At 40.3% G+C, this 15342-nt stretch overlaps 1 protein-coding gene across 1 annotated transcript in view; it reads left to right on the top strand.

The window, feature by feature from the left end:
- The window catches only part of glra1 (glycine receptor, alpha 1), a 132125-nt gene that overhangs the window by 84879 nt on the left and 31904 nt on the right, over window positions 1–15342 (top strand). Inside the window, exons 4-5 of the mRNA XM_037675485.1 lie at window positions 123–205; window positions 2246–2383. Of these exons, the coding sequence (XP_037531413.1) occupies window positions 123–205; window positions 2246–2383 (221 nt within the window). The remainder of the gene's footprint in view (window positions 1–122; window positions 206–2245; window positions 2384–15342) is intronic.

The following is a 15342-nucleotide window of genomic DNA, read 5'->3' as shown; positions in this document are numbered from 1 at the left end:
ATATACATACATACATTATGGTTTTGTAATAAAATTGGCTGCAGAGTCGGACAGAGTCAAAGCGATAAAGCTCTTGACAGTTTAAGACGTTTTCTTACACGAGTCTGTTTGTGTGTTTGCAGAATAACTCTGGTTCTGGCCTGTCCGATGGATCTGAAGAACTTCCCGATGGATGTCCAGACGTGCATCATGCAACTGGAGAGCTGTGCGTGTTCAAACACACACACACACACACACACACAGGGACAGGGGCATCAGTCAATCAATCGCAGCCATGGCAGGTATAGATTTCTCCGCAGTCTTTTCACTCTGATCAGACGTGAGGCGAATCACACAACGGGTCCACCGAGTTCTTGTCAGAACATCGAGGAGAGGTCAGCAAACATCCAGCGATCAGATACAACACCAGAACTGAGAGGGTTCTGCCTGCAGGAACATTCTGGAGTCCTGAACGTTCTGAACATTCAGTGTCCAAGTCACAACTTTAGTTTTTTTTTTTTTTTATCAGAGACGTAGTTTTCATCAGTTTGGACGTGAGACATCAGGAATTAATATTTAATGAGAGCCGTTTGTGTGAAGGTGTTCTCGTGTACACTTGAAGGAAAAGTCCACAAGGCTGCAAGAAGAGATGGAGATACTACTACCACTACTATTATTACCACAACAACTACAAAAACAGTTTCTACTACTACTAATAATAATAATATTACTACCACAACAACTACAATTACTATTTCTACTAATACTACAATTACTACCCCTTTTACTATTACATCTACTATTAGAACTGCCACTATTCCTGCAACAACTATTACTACTAGTACTACTACTACTACTACAACTTCAAATCCATGTCTACTATTACTACAACTACTACCACTTTTACTATTGCAACAACTATTCAAACTGCTACTACTACTACTACTACTACAATTGTTGACACTACAGCTACTACTACTACTCCTAATTACTAATTATACTACAAAAACAGTAGTACCATCACTTTTACTATTAGAACTACTATTATTACTGCAACTACAGCTACTACGATTACAACTACCATACAACTGTTGCCAGTGCAGCTACTACTCAAACTACTAGTATTACTATCACAACAACTAAAAATTATATTTCTAATATTAGTACAACTACTACCACTTTTACTATTGCAACTACTATAGAACTACTGCTATTACTGCAACTACAGCTACAATGTACTAGGATTACTACTACAACTGTTGCCAGTGCAGCTACTACTACTAAAACTACTAGTATTACTATCACAACAACTAAAAATGATATATCTACTATTACTACAACTACTACCACTCTTACCATTACAACTACTATTAGAACTAATATTACTTCAACTACTTTACTACTGTTACTACTAAAACTGTTGCCACTACTGCAGCTACTACTGAAACAACAACTAAAACTACTAATTCTACTACTACAGCAACTACTATTACTTTTACGGTTTCAACAACTACTATTGGAACCACTGTACTACTATTGTTACTACAATTACTAATACTCTACTGTAACAACAACTAATGTTACTACAACCTTCCCTACAATAACTATTATTCTACTTACAACTATTACTACTTGTACTACATCTACTACTAAAAATAATAATAATGGATTCTTTAGGGTCCTGTAGGGGAAATGGTTCAACTCTGTCAGAACCAGTTCCACACAAACAGGAATACTGGACTTTTTGTCTAAAATGAGTTTTGATGTGGGTGCACGCTGGTGAATTTAACTGATTTAAGAGTGAGTCTGATGAAAAGTGATGTCATTCAAACGGATGAGTAGTGTCAGATTGTATGAAGTATTTATTTTTCTAGGTTTAGTTGAATTGGTTCCAAGTGAGGAAACCCATTTCAGACGTCTCTCTTCAGGTAACAGGACTCTGGGTTTTAAAGTGAAAATCTGCCAGTAAGCGGGTTTAACTCAGAGTTTAATTCACCACTTTTTGAAATAAAAAACAGAATTCTCTCTAAACTATAAGTACAACTTCACTTTGAGTTTTCACATAACCCCTCTTCTAAAGGAAACAGAGCATGGTTTAAAACTTTTGCCTGGCTTCCACACGTTAAAACGTTGATATTGATCTGGCAAAGCCTCGTACCACTGCAGCAGCTTAACCTCGCCCTCCACAGCCAGGTGCACAGAGATTATTCTCCCTGTACAATCCATGCTCCCAGTCTAACCAGCTGCTCTCTGCCCCCTCCTCCAGTCGGATACACCATGAACGACCTCATATTCGAGTGGGACGAGAAAGGAGCCGTGCAGGTGGCCGACGGCCTGACGTTACCTCAGTTTATACTCAAAGAAGAGAAGGACCTGCGCTACTGCACCAAGCACTACAACACAGGTGAGAAGAGGAGATTAAACTAATCTACGGTTTAATGTTAAAGAAACAACAACTTTTGTATATTTTGAGAATTTTGTTTACTCGCTTTCCCTGCCACTCACATCCAGGGACAGTGGATGAGTTTAGAGTTACCCATCAGCCTAACGTGCATGTTTTTGTTCTGTGGGAGGAAACCAGAGAAAACCCACACAGCAGCGAGAGAGCATGTAAACTCCACTGAGACAGGCCAGGAGGCAAACTTACGAATGTCTTGATGACGTGAGACAGTTTAACCTCTGTCCCACCGTATTATAAGTCCAGAAACAAGATAAAACTTGAGAATTATACTCTGCGAAGTGTTGAGTAAAAGGTTTAGGAAGATTATGGAATTTATTAAAAATGTGAACGTTTATTTTTCTGTTTAATAAAAACAGACAATACTATAACTGTAAAAATAATAATAATAATAAAGATAAATTTAGGTAGATTGGATCGGCTGTGGGCCCGGTGGGAGTGGTGGCGCAGAGGTTAAAGAAGGTGGGCCTGTGATCATAAGGTTGCCAGTTCAATTCCTCTGACTGACAACATCAAAATGTGGGTGGGAAAGGAAGCACCCACATCTGCCTCCTCTCATTTTCCCCACTCTGGACCCTTCAGCAAGGCCCTTAACCCCAACCATCTGCTCCCCCGTGTGCCCTAGATGGCAGCTCTCTGCTCCACACAGAGGGCTGCGGTAGCTCGGTGGTCTGTGGTTGGTCAGGAAGGACATCCGGAGTAAAAACGATTGCCAAGTCTTCGTGTGAGTTAGTTCGCTGTGGCGACCCCTGAAGAAGGGAGCAGCTGAAAGAAGGAGAAGGATGGGATTTGGGCCCCCCAGGTGCACCCGTAGCTCCACCCCTGCTTACTGTTTCTGCTTTAATATCTCCTTTTTTCTTTCCTGAGCTTTTATTGCAGTTTGACAAGTGTCTCAAATAAAAATATGTAGTGTTTCTTTTAAATTTTATTAAATTTTTTACCATTGGTTCTTGAGGTTTTACTCGGATAGTTTTACCCTAGGTTGAGTAAAAGTTCAGAGTAATTGTACATTTACCAATAACGCATCAAATACAAAAATACTTTGTATGTAAAACACAAAACACAAAATCAATACAAGTTACAATAAAATAACCCATTAATCCCCAGATCTGACTAAAAGAATCAGAAATTAAAGCATAAAATCAGAGCTAAAGCAGAGGCAGAACCTGAGAAAAAGGAGCTGTCGCCACGCTCCGTTTCTCTTTTCAACAAATGTGTCTGAAAACCATCTGTCCAACTCACGAGTCCTCCACTCCAGATGAAACCTAACGCACACAAAGATGCATACGTTTCATCTGTCTGTGTAAAATAGTCATAAAAAGAGGCGACCCAACAGGCCCGGATGTCAGAGACAGATGCTCGCAGTGGGGAGTCCTCGGTTCAATTCCCCCTGATTAAACTGCTTCACTTCCTGCTGAGCTGAAGAGACACAAACAGCTACAAGAGGACATTTTATGTCTGATCACCTGAATCTACAAACAGAAGGAGGTTTAAGGAAACAAAAGTCAGAGACTTGTTGATAAACGGACCCTGAGGGGTTGTTTTTTTTAGTCACACGTTTCTCAAAACATCCAACAACAACATGAAAGTGCAACAAATACTATATTTTTTGCCATACACGTCACACCGCCCTATAAGTCGCATCAGTTCAAATATTTCTAATAAAGTGGAAAAATTTAAATACGTCTCATCTATTACGTGTCACCGTTGACAACCTGGAAATGTGGGCCAGTGTTGTGCCAAAAATCGATTGGCTGCCAAATGGCGGTCGCAGGAGCGTGCACGGGAGGACTTTAACAAGAATTTAACCAGATTAACACTTAAAAACAATCATTTGTTTGCTCAGAATTATAGTAAAGGTGTGTGTCAGTTGAACTTGTCCTTGATAAATGCACTATGACAGTCAAGTCCACTGCATTTTCAAAAGCTGATATGCAGAAGCTGGAACGCGCAGAGGGATGAGTCGCTGTGCATTTCTTTGCAATTTACTAAGATAACCACCTAAAAACAATTATTTGTTTGCTCGAAATTATAGAAAGTTGTGTCTCAGTCTAACTTTTTCTTAATAAATGCACTTCAGTGGTCAAATCAGCTGCATTTTGTCGGGGCAGCGCAGCTGAATGAAGCTGATTTGACATTTTCTCCAGGCGAACTGGACAACGGTGGCAGAATATGGCAAGCCGATTGTGTCATTAATAGCCACTTTTACCTATTACATGACACAATGGCATGCCATATAACTCGAGTGGCTTCTAGCGGCTGAAAATGGTAGCGTTCATTATTTTTAGTCAGAATGAATGAAAACGGTCATGTCTCAGCCAAAAATTGGTTTATAAATATGGAAAAATCCATAAATACGTTGCTTCGGAGTATAAAACGCAGGGCATGCAAATTATGCAACAAACCGCGACTTAAAAGCCAAAAAGTATGGTATAAGTTTGTGTCGTTAAAATGCTGCTTGTAGAGTCCATGCTTATCCAGAGTTACTGGAAGCCCCTCTCAACAATTGTATTATTACAATTATTACTTTATTGAATTGATTTATTATTCTTGGTCAGAATAGAAGTCTACAACATATATATATATATATATATACATACATGCCACCTTTCAGCTTTGTCGTTGTAATTGTCACACAGCCCTGGCATCCTGTTTGTCTCTCAGCTGCTCTGTTTGTATCACTGCTCCTTGACGCTCACCGAACAGCAGATCTTTTATTCACAGGAAAGCAATTCTTTCATATTAATGTCCTGCACCTTTAACTAAACTAACAGCCGGAGCCTCTCAGTCCAAAGCAGGCACATTTTCTTTGCCGTTCCTTCGACGTCTGCCTCATTATTTCAACCTGTAGCCGTTTCCCAGTCATCATTAAAAGACTTTCACTCGGAGTTCAGTTTTAAAGATTCTGATTCAGAAAATAAACAAAGACGGAGCTGGGGTTAAAAATGGCGGGGGGTTTTCCTTCGATGCGGCGGTGGGTTAATGAAGCTCGTCCAGTGCAGAGAGCAGAGGGTGTTGGTCGCACATTTATCAGCAGCTTCATGTTTCCTGCTGCTGGACCGAAGCAGCGACTGAAGTTTACAGTAAACGTGTTCCAAGAACAGCTGAACACAATGAGCCCACCACGATGTGTTCTTGATGCTTCAGGGAGGCCGACATTAACCCTTTAATGACGCTTTACCCCCCACCTCCATCACTCTGCCTCCTTCTCTTCTCATGTCTGGGCGGCTGGGCCCTGCTGCTCCTCTGTGGCTGATCGGGTGTGCGATGGCGTGCTTGTGTGTGAGTTAGCGTGGCGGGTTGAGTGTGCACTCAGCTCACTGCTTCCTAATCAAGCATTAAGAGGGAATTAAGGTGTCGTTTTTCTCAGATTTATTAGCTGCAGTCTGTTGTGACTCTGAGAAACAAGGAGCTGCATCCAACTCTTCTTCACGCCGACAATTTTCGTTTCATTCACGCACACACACAGAAACTCTTGTTTGAAATACTAATTACAGTTTGTGCTGCATTGCAGGGGGCTTTTGTTCTCTGGCTCACGTTATGTCGGTAGCATGAAAAAAGTTCCTGACAGCCAAACGCATAAAGAACCTAATCCGTTCCCTTCTGCTTCACGTTTCTTACTCCTAAATAATCAATCAGGGCCCAGAACACACCCCAGTGCAGCACACTGTAATGAGGAAATGTTATTCCTCTCTTTCCCAAGCTGACAGTTTTTCCTGCTTTTTAATGTCTCATTTGTTTTGGATAAAATATGAAATGCCACCAGCACAAAATACATCTGATACAGCCTGGTTTTAGACATGTTTTTTTTTTTTTTTTTTTGTATTTGCTGCATATTTTAAGCAAAATGATGAGACTTTTACATCAATTTAGTTAGATTAGCTTTAAAAATGGTTGTAAACACGCAATTCTTGAAGACAGCCATAAATCTCAAAGCAACACAAACAGGAAGTTCCAGTTCTGGTACAGAACCAGTCCTTTTTTTGACACCAGTTATTTCTGCACTGACCGCTGAGGTCAAGGTCGTGTCCGTTTCATTTCTGTGAAATTATAAACAACAAGGGGATTTACAAAATGGCTAAAACAAGAAAAGCCATCAATTAAATAAACAATAAAAATCAACAAATGCAAGAAAAGTAAAACTAAAACTAACTAAATCAAAGAAATGCCACAAAGTAGAAGTCTGAACTCAAATTTAAAAAAGCAAAATGAAGAGGTGAGTCTGGGGGCTGCTACAGTAAAATCCCAATCTGTGCCAAAATTTAGTCTCCAGCTGCTCGAAAACATCTGGCTGGAAGGTCTCCTTTCAGTTTTAGGATTATGAAATTGTAAAATATAAATCATTTAAAACCTTAAAGGTTGGAAAAATAATTTTAAAACCAGGATGGAAATGAACAGGCAGCTGATGTAAACCTGGGGGGATGTTGTCGGACCTTCTTGAACAGTCTGCAGGTGATCGGGTGAAGGTCATCATGTAGGGATCTGCCGTCGTCCAAGCCAATCTAGAAAGCTTGGATCAGTGGTTTGAAGTCTTCTGGAGGAATTTGGTAGAACTGACAAAAACTGGTTTGGACATTTGCGGTTGCTTCTCAAATTTACCAGAATTGTCCCAAAACACTCTCAGATGAGGCACCAACTCCAGCAGCAGAAGCTCTTTCTGCTAAAGTACGCACTCTTTTCTCAGCCAGAGCAGACTACTGTCATCAGGGCTGCATGTAGAGTTATTATTACCAGATGTGTCACGTCTAACATCTATAGTTCCCATTTTCACCAGTCAGAGAGCAGAAACACCAGTCTGAATCATAAAGACCATTGATGAATATTGACCATTACTAAAACCTTTCTGGTGATATTCCAAGGTTCTTTATTGTCATTCACATCACATGTGGTACATGAGGTGGAACGAAAGTGTACACAAGGGTTACACCCAAAAATAGCAACAACAAAAAAAAAGTATAAAAAGAAAAAGTATACAAGGATCTAAGATATATGCTAAACACTAATAATGTTAAAGAATAAGGTATATTTAAACATTTACTGACTGAAAAGTAATTGTTTGAAGCAGCTGAGATGAGAGTCAGCTCCTCTGAGTCTGAGGCCATGGTTCTAACAAGATGCAGCCTTGGAGACAGGATGAGGACCTCCATCCTCCAGGGGGAGCTCGCAGTAGAGCTGCTGAGCCTCCACATCCAAAGGAGTCTACTGAGGAGGTTCAGACGTCTCCGTCTGAAGGTTTCTCGGTCATATTCTGCAGGTAGAAGTCAATACCCAGAACTTTCTGGAAGGATTAAACATCCTCTCTGGAATCTCCCCGGAGGAGCTGGCTGTCTGGGTTTCCCCTGTTGGACCGTTGTCTCTGTGAGCGGACAGTGGACGAGCAGTAGAGGACAGATGGATGGGAGAGAGGTTTGAAGTGATGTGATGATGGAAAATCAAATACAAACTGAGCTCCAATCAACACAGAAAACAAAACTTTTTCACATACTTCAAATACTTCCGTCTCAGAGACGTCAGTTCCACTCATCTTTCCTGGATGTTTTTTTTTTATGTAATCGTCTGTTTGGAACAAAATATTGCGAGTCAACGGTTCTCTGTCACTAAAGCACTGAATGCTAGTGATCCTTGAAGCAACGTTTTTGGTTTGGTTTTTAAAGTCTTTTGCGTTTTTGCTCGTACTCAACATCTGTGTTTCTCGTTCTCGTCAAGGTTGACTCAGTTGTTTTTTGTTTTTTAAGGCCCCAATTACAAAACGTCCTTTTTTTAGTGAAACCATTGCATTTCTGTTGAATTTCTACTGTTCGCATGACAGTGACAACAGCGGTTGTTTTTCCTCTACAACCGAATTCTTCTTGAATTCAGGTGTCAGTGTGGAGTTTTTTTAGGAATACCTGGCATCTCTTCCTTACTTGCTCTCGTGCAAGACGGATGCTTTTTCCTGCTCTCCTGTTCTCCTCCTGCTTTTTTTGCTCTCTGTCTTGTGTATCGGAGCTCCTATTATACACATCTTCTGAAACTAAAACTACTGTCATGGATCTGGTCAGCTGGACTTTCAACGCAATCGATCAAATCTTTTCAACAAAGCGACAGGGTCCTGGAGAGCCCTCATGCCCCATTGAGACGCACGTGGCAAGATACGTCTTGGATCTGTGGGAAGTTTGGGAGCTGATGTGTCTTTCCATATTATCTCATGAGGACGCTGAAATGTTTGTATAATTGGAACCATGATAGCAGGGTTTCTGCTTTTTGGCATCAGTGGATTCCTGTGTTATCGGCTATTAAAGAAGACGGCAGCAGCATTTTCGGCCATGACAAAACTGCAGAATATGTGTGAAGGTTTGGTACGTGCTTCGAGTACTCAAAATCAGCCGCTTTATGAGCTAAACCGTACAATGGACGCGATTTGTGAGAATTGCAGGCCACCTGCGGCTTCTGGGACTTGCCAGCATATTGGAGATGACCTTGGAGGGGGGTCATAAGCACAGACCAGTGGAATGCCCACAAATCTGGCCATTTTGGGATCAAAAGTACCAGCAGGACTCAAGGCTGACGAGAAAAAACAGTCTTCCTGAAAAAAATCAACTGTGGCTTATTTGAATCTGACTCTTCCAGTTGGCCTTGAAGCAGGCCGACTTGACTTGTCAAATTTCTCCTGGGATATGCAGTGTTTCCCCTACCATTATACTAGCGGGGCGCCCTGCCCCGTCAACAGAACCGAGCGCCCCATCTACTGGCATTAGTGTGAAATCAGGCATGCACACAGTCACTGCAGTCCATAGTTTTTCTGTGTGAGTAGATGAACAGTAACAATGGTGGATAGCAGAGTGCTGTTTGTGCTGATCATCATTTTTAACCTGTAGGAGTGACCCAACCTCATCCTCGGTCTAAACAAACGTCTGCCTAGTCACCGTTTTGGATGTACCTGTTTTCTTGCTTTAGACTGAATTGTCTGCACATGTGCACGAGTCGTTGAAGTACAGAAATCACAGCGCCATCTAGTAAACCTGCATGAAACTACAGCGGACTTAACGAGCACCATTACAGTGGAAATGTGACTTTTTAACTGTTTACATGTAGAGAGCCTGAGATATGACACACATGTTCATAGTGCAGTGTGAGGTTCACTACCGGACACACACCCTTTAACGAGATATAGGCCCTGCTGGATTATTTCAATCTTCTTATCAGACTAAAAATATGGACAGCACTTAAAAGCTCTGAAGTGTATCACAGCAATAAATCAACCTCATCGACTTCTCCTCCACCGACTCTTTTCTTCATCCCTCGTTCCTCCTGTCCTTTTACATCTTCATCCTTTTCTCTCTCCCGGTTTTTTTCCGGCACTTTCCTCTGATTTTCCCGGACTGTCTGCTGTTTCTTCTTTCCTCTCTGGTGTTTTAGGGTTAACTTTAACTGATGGGGCTGCCCTCCATTGATCGTCTTTGATTAAATGGATTGCTGGCCATCCTGCTCTCTGGCTATCTTGCGGTTTATTATGAGACCCAGTGTGCTCATTACATTACAGGCAGAGACTGAAGGACATTTGTTACTGTTGCTACAGTACTGCAATGTAAATAAGCCCGCTGCAGTGTGTCCATTCAATTATTCTTGTAGATATTTTCAGTGCATGCATATTTTTTGTACAAAACTTTTACTTCTGCAGAAAAGTTTGGTTTTTTGCAAACGTGTGCCAGTTTAACATATCTAAATGCTCTTTTCAAATGAAGAAAATAACAAGATATTTAAAAATAAAAACAAAATATAGATTTTAAAAAATCCTTGAGTACAACTCTACAAGAAAATATCCTATAATGAAGTCAAGAGTATGATCCAGCAGAGAAAGAAGGAAAACACAGATAATCAACTCGATGGGACTCAAGTGTGAACTGAAGCAACAGGAAGCTAAACCACCTGGCATGTACCGAGGAGATATTTCTACAAAATAAAACAGGAAACCCAGGTTCATTGAATCAGAATCAATGGAAAGAAATAGACTCAAGAACCTACAGAAATTTTAAAAAGGGGAAAATTAACCAACAATTTTTTTAAAAGCATCCAAACTGTAACAAATTGTTTACGGAGTTTTAAGAAGTGATTGGTATATGTTTTGTACTTATTTAGAGTCTTTCTAGTGAACCAGGCACTTTACAACACGATCTGTGCCCTTATTTTGTGAGGTTTATGGAGGAATGGACCAGAGTTTAGACTTAGACTCAGAGGCTCCAAGGTAAATGTACAAATTTTTTTTTTTTTTACAAAGACAGAAACCAACAAGCCGTTGTATCAGCAAAAACTAAACTAATAAGGTAACGCAAAAAAACACATGAGACACATGAGACACAAACCTTCAAGTGAAGACCAATAATCCAGAACTGAACAAACAGTCGCAGAAGTGAAAAATGGAAAATCCTGGGATGATTGTTGATTAGGGACAGGTGAGGGTGGTAGACTAACTGTAAAAACACTGAGAAGGTTGAGTGAGGGTAAATATGAAATGGCACAACAAGACTGGGATACAGAAAGAAGGATATTAAATAAACAACAATGAAGTACAAAAACACAAATGGATAAGGATCTAAACTAACAACAGATCCACAAGACAGAAAAACAAAGCATAAACCACGAAAGGAATTCAAAGATGAACTAAAACGACTAAATAAAATCACAGACTGATATTTACCCACACACAGCTCTCTATAATACCTCTACAAAAATCATCTGAATACATTCTAAATAAATTAATTCTAATAAATTCATGCTTCAGAGTCTGATCAGTGCTTTAGATCACCTTCATACACTGATGGGGCTCACATTAGAGGCAATGAAGGGTTCAGGACTTGTCCCAGGGACACTTTGACATGGTCACTGCATACTGGTGGAATTGAACCTACAACTCTCATTGAAGCCACAGCCACCTTAAGTGACGTAGCTCAGTGGTCAGTGTTGTAAACCTGAAGGTGCTGGTTCGAGCCCAGGTTGCATCAGTAAGGACATCCAGCGTGAAACAATTGCTGAATCTTTCTGGTGCATTTGCTTGTGGTGGCGACTCCTGCAGAAAGAAGCAGCCAAAAGAAACAAAACTTTGACTTACAAAGCACCGTGAGCAGGGCTTAATTTGAGCAAGATCCTGCCAGAACAGGATCCGGGAACACTTTTATTATGGCATTTCGGTAACTATTTGCTTGGATCTGGTAATTCTCAAGCTTACTAATAAAAGTTATGAACAAATTTGACTGCCTTGAATAAATAAAACCTATATTGGACATGTAATCTGTAATCTGAAAATAATTACATAGACACTCATTTAAAACACAACAGCCACTTACGAGCTTCCTAATATCACACCAGAGCTGCTGCTTCAAGTAAGCATTTCCACTTCTACCCTTAAAAAAATCTCTGCCCCTAAAAGTACAGTCATGGGCAATTCACTGCATTAGGATGCTTGAGAGAAGCAGAGCATGCTCTATTCACACAGGGAGAACTGTTGGTCATGTTGCTCTCTAAACTAGTTATTGAATAAAGTGTTTAGTTAATGTAGATGTTTAACAACCTGTTAAAATACAACAGAATGCAGGAAATGGCAGGGGAGGACCCCCATCCTGTTGTTTGCTGTGAGATGAAACGGTTTGAATGACACATTTAGACTTAAGACGCTTCCTGAAGGAGTTTGTACAAAAACTTCAGTTTAGTTCCTGTTGAAACTAATTTTGTGGGAATGGAAAGTTTTTAAACGTTCTTTATTGTGAGCTGCTTTTTACACTCGAATCATTCAGATTTGATTGTTGTAGTCGGGATTCCATCTTGGTTTTTGTTTTGGATTGTCTTGGTGTCATTTAGTTTTAAACTTGACATCTTTGCCTTTGCTCCTGCTAGTTTTGCTAACAGCAGATCTTTATGTGTCTCGGCTGTTTCGGGGTAAGGACTCCTGTTGTATTTCAAACTTCTAAAAACCCGGACTGTTCCCTTTTGACAGTTTGAGACAGAAGTTGAGGATGTTTCGAGGAACAGCCCTGGGGTTCAGAGGTTAAAAGGTCAAGCGTTTAAACAGAAATGCACATTGCGTTGAGACAGACGGGGTTTTCAAGCTGTGTAAAGAGCCGGTTAAGCTGCTGGCTCTGGATGGGATCACAGACTGACTCCATGTTCAGATCAGAGCTCTGAGCTCTTCGTCTTCTTCGACAGATCCTGACTTTGGAGTATTTTAGGTCAAAATTTAGAGGCTTTTGAGTAAAACGTGGATCAGGAGAAGGAGGGGATATTCCTGACTTTGTTCCCCCTGCAAGCTGAGTGACACCAACAAAGCAGCAGTTCACGGCTCACAGCTTCAGGATCACTCTGGCAGTCTGCAGCACCGAGACACACACATTACCGCGTGTTTTTGCAGCAACACACACTGTACGGTACGGTGGCCCGACAACAGAACACACAAAGATAAAATAAAAATAAATAAGAAAATGGAAAAACAACGGTGGAACAAACTTGTTGCTGTTGCAGATTTTTGTTCATAAATAGACAAACACATTTCCCACATACCTCAGTGTTCGACAGAAGTGAGCATTGTATTTGTTTCTCTGCACTGTTAGCAAAATATCTCACAATCCTGTGGACGAATTTAATTGGAACTCCCAGAAAGTAATCATTGGATAAACAAGATGGCTGCCACAGCTAATTTTCTTTTCCCCAGCACAGAGCAGCTTTAATCTGCTCAAAGTTAAAGATAAGATTAATCCTCGGCACGCAGAGGGCTTCCTCACGTGTCTGTGGCGGCCATCTTGAATTAAAACTAGGGATGCACGATATTATCGGCATGGTATCGGACGATATTAGCGATAAAATTAAATATCGGACATCGGTCATTCTATCAAAATGACTCACCGATAAAAAAGGCGCTGTTTTTTTTAATATTTTATATTTATATTGTGTTATTACATCATTTTCAGCCCCTTTTTGGCATCTGCATTTGGTAGCAGGCCAAACACACAAAGACCATGCAGAATAATGTAGGATTTTAATTCTACAGCAGAGAAAGTTATTTCGGCTCTGTAAGTAGGTCTAGGGAAAAATATCGGTATTGGTATCGGTTATCGGAATAAAAAGTTTTAACATATCGGTCAAAAATCCAATATCGTGCATCCCTAATTAAAACAGCGTTTAGTTTGTTTGGTTTTACAGTTAAAACAACAAAAAAGCACAATTTTCATAAAATAGTTCAAACAACAGAACATTCTAGGTTTATTTATTTTTTAATTTTTCCCAATGAATATGTCATAAGATTAAAAACGTTTTAACCATTTTATTAAACAAATACAGCATCTTGAAGTTGGTTTAGTTTGTTTTTTTATGTATGTCTAGACACCTTAACCCTCCTGCTGCCCTTGGGTCAAAATAACCTGAGGCTTCAGTTTTAAAATGTTCCTCGTGCGTCGATTTGACCCAAAGGCAGCAGGAGGGTTTAATATTCTCTGATTTTCTGCTCCTGATTTGCACTTTGACTCTTTGCTGCTGCTGAACAAAGATGATATTTTGTCTCGGAGCTGTAAATGTCAAACTTCATCCTTGATTTATCCTCCCTTTTTTTTTTTTTTTTTTTTACTTTTATTACCTTTTTTGTGTAATTTACCTCCTGGTTTTTATGTCCCTGTCTGTCTTGAGACAATGTGCCCTTTCAGAAGAAACTAATGAAGAAATCAAAAACGCTCTTTGCTGCTAATGAAAGTGTGTCGGGGCAGTTGTTTCTTTTTTCCCTGCCGTCAGCTTTATCTGCATCATTTCTGCAAATGAAATCATTAGCAGATGGGGCGTCTGTTGTTAAACAGCTCACATAATGGGACAAAAAAATGGACTCCATTCATTTAAAACCATATGTTGTAGAATTTGTAAATACTGTGACCAATAAGCACCAGGAAGATGCAGCCAGTCAATATTATGTCTGTTCTTGCAGACTTTATTTGTAGTCGTATATCGTGAAAAATGTCTGTTCAGTTTACATTCAATCATTTAACAGATGAATGAGACTTTTAGAACTAACTTAAAGTCTCTTTCAGCACTTCCCCTCTATATTTAAACCTAATTACTGTTGAAACTAATGGTAAATATCGTTAAATGTGTTTACTTCCTTTTGTTGTGTCAGACTTATAGCTTATGTTGTTTCAGGTTCCACTCTCATTAACCAAGACTTTTAATAAGTTTCGCCCGTCGAGTGGCTGCATAATGAGATTAATTACATCCTAATGAACTGCAGACTCAAGGACCTCTTTATTTATTAATTTTTATAATAATTATCATGTCAACACTGGCGACTACAGCTAATGTGAGCCCCAGAGACAGAAGAGGTGCTGGTTCCAACGTTAAACACAACCACAGGTTATATTGTTATTAAAAGTCATGATCACTGACAGTTCACCGTATCATCCACACATGCTGCTTAGAGCTCCGTCATGGAAAGAAGAAGCCATCCAGAACCGCTGCCGTCTTCTCTGGACCAAAGCTCGTTTAAAACGGACTGAGTCAAAGTGGAGAACTGTTCTGTGGTCAGACGGATCCAAACCTGAAGTTCTATTAGGAAACTACAAATGACACGTCCTCTGTACTGAAGAGGAGATCAAGCCTGTTATCCTGGATGACTGAGAAAACAATCGCTGATGGTATAAGGGTGCATTAGTGCCTCTGGCATGGAGATCCAGCCTGTTATCAGCTCACAGTTCAAAAGTCTGCCTCGCTGATGGTATAAGGGTACATTAGTGCCTCTGGCATGGAAATCCAAATCCAGCCTCACAGTTCAAAAGTGCCTCGCTGATGGTATAAGGGTGCATTGCTGCCTCTGGCATGGAGATCCAGCCTCACAGTTCAAACCTCTGACTCGCTGATGGTATAAGGGTGCATTAGTGCCTCTGGCATAGAGATCCAGC

This window comes from Nematolebias whitei, chromosome 4 (genome assembly GCF_014905685.2).
Source record: "Nematolebias whitei isolate Nwh7 chromosome 4, NemWhi1, whole genome shotgun sequence".
In the NCBI taxonomy this organism is placed as follows: domain Eukaryota; kingdom Metazoa; phylum Chordata; class Actinopteri; order Cyprinodontiformes; family Rivulidae; genus Nematolebias; species Nematolebias whitei.
The sequence above is the reverse complement of the archived record's forward strand: the minus strand, read 5'-3'. Positions and strand labels throughout refer to the sequence as shown.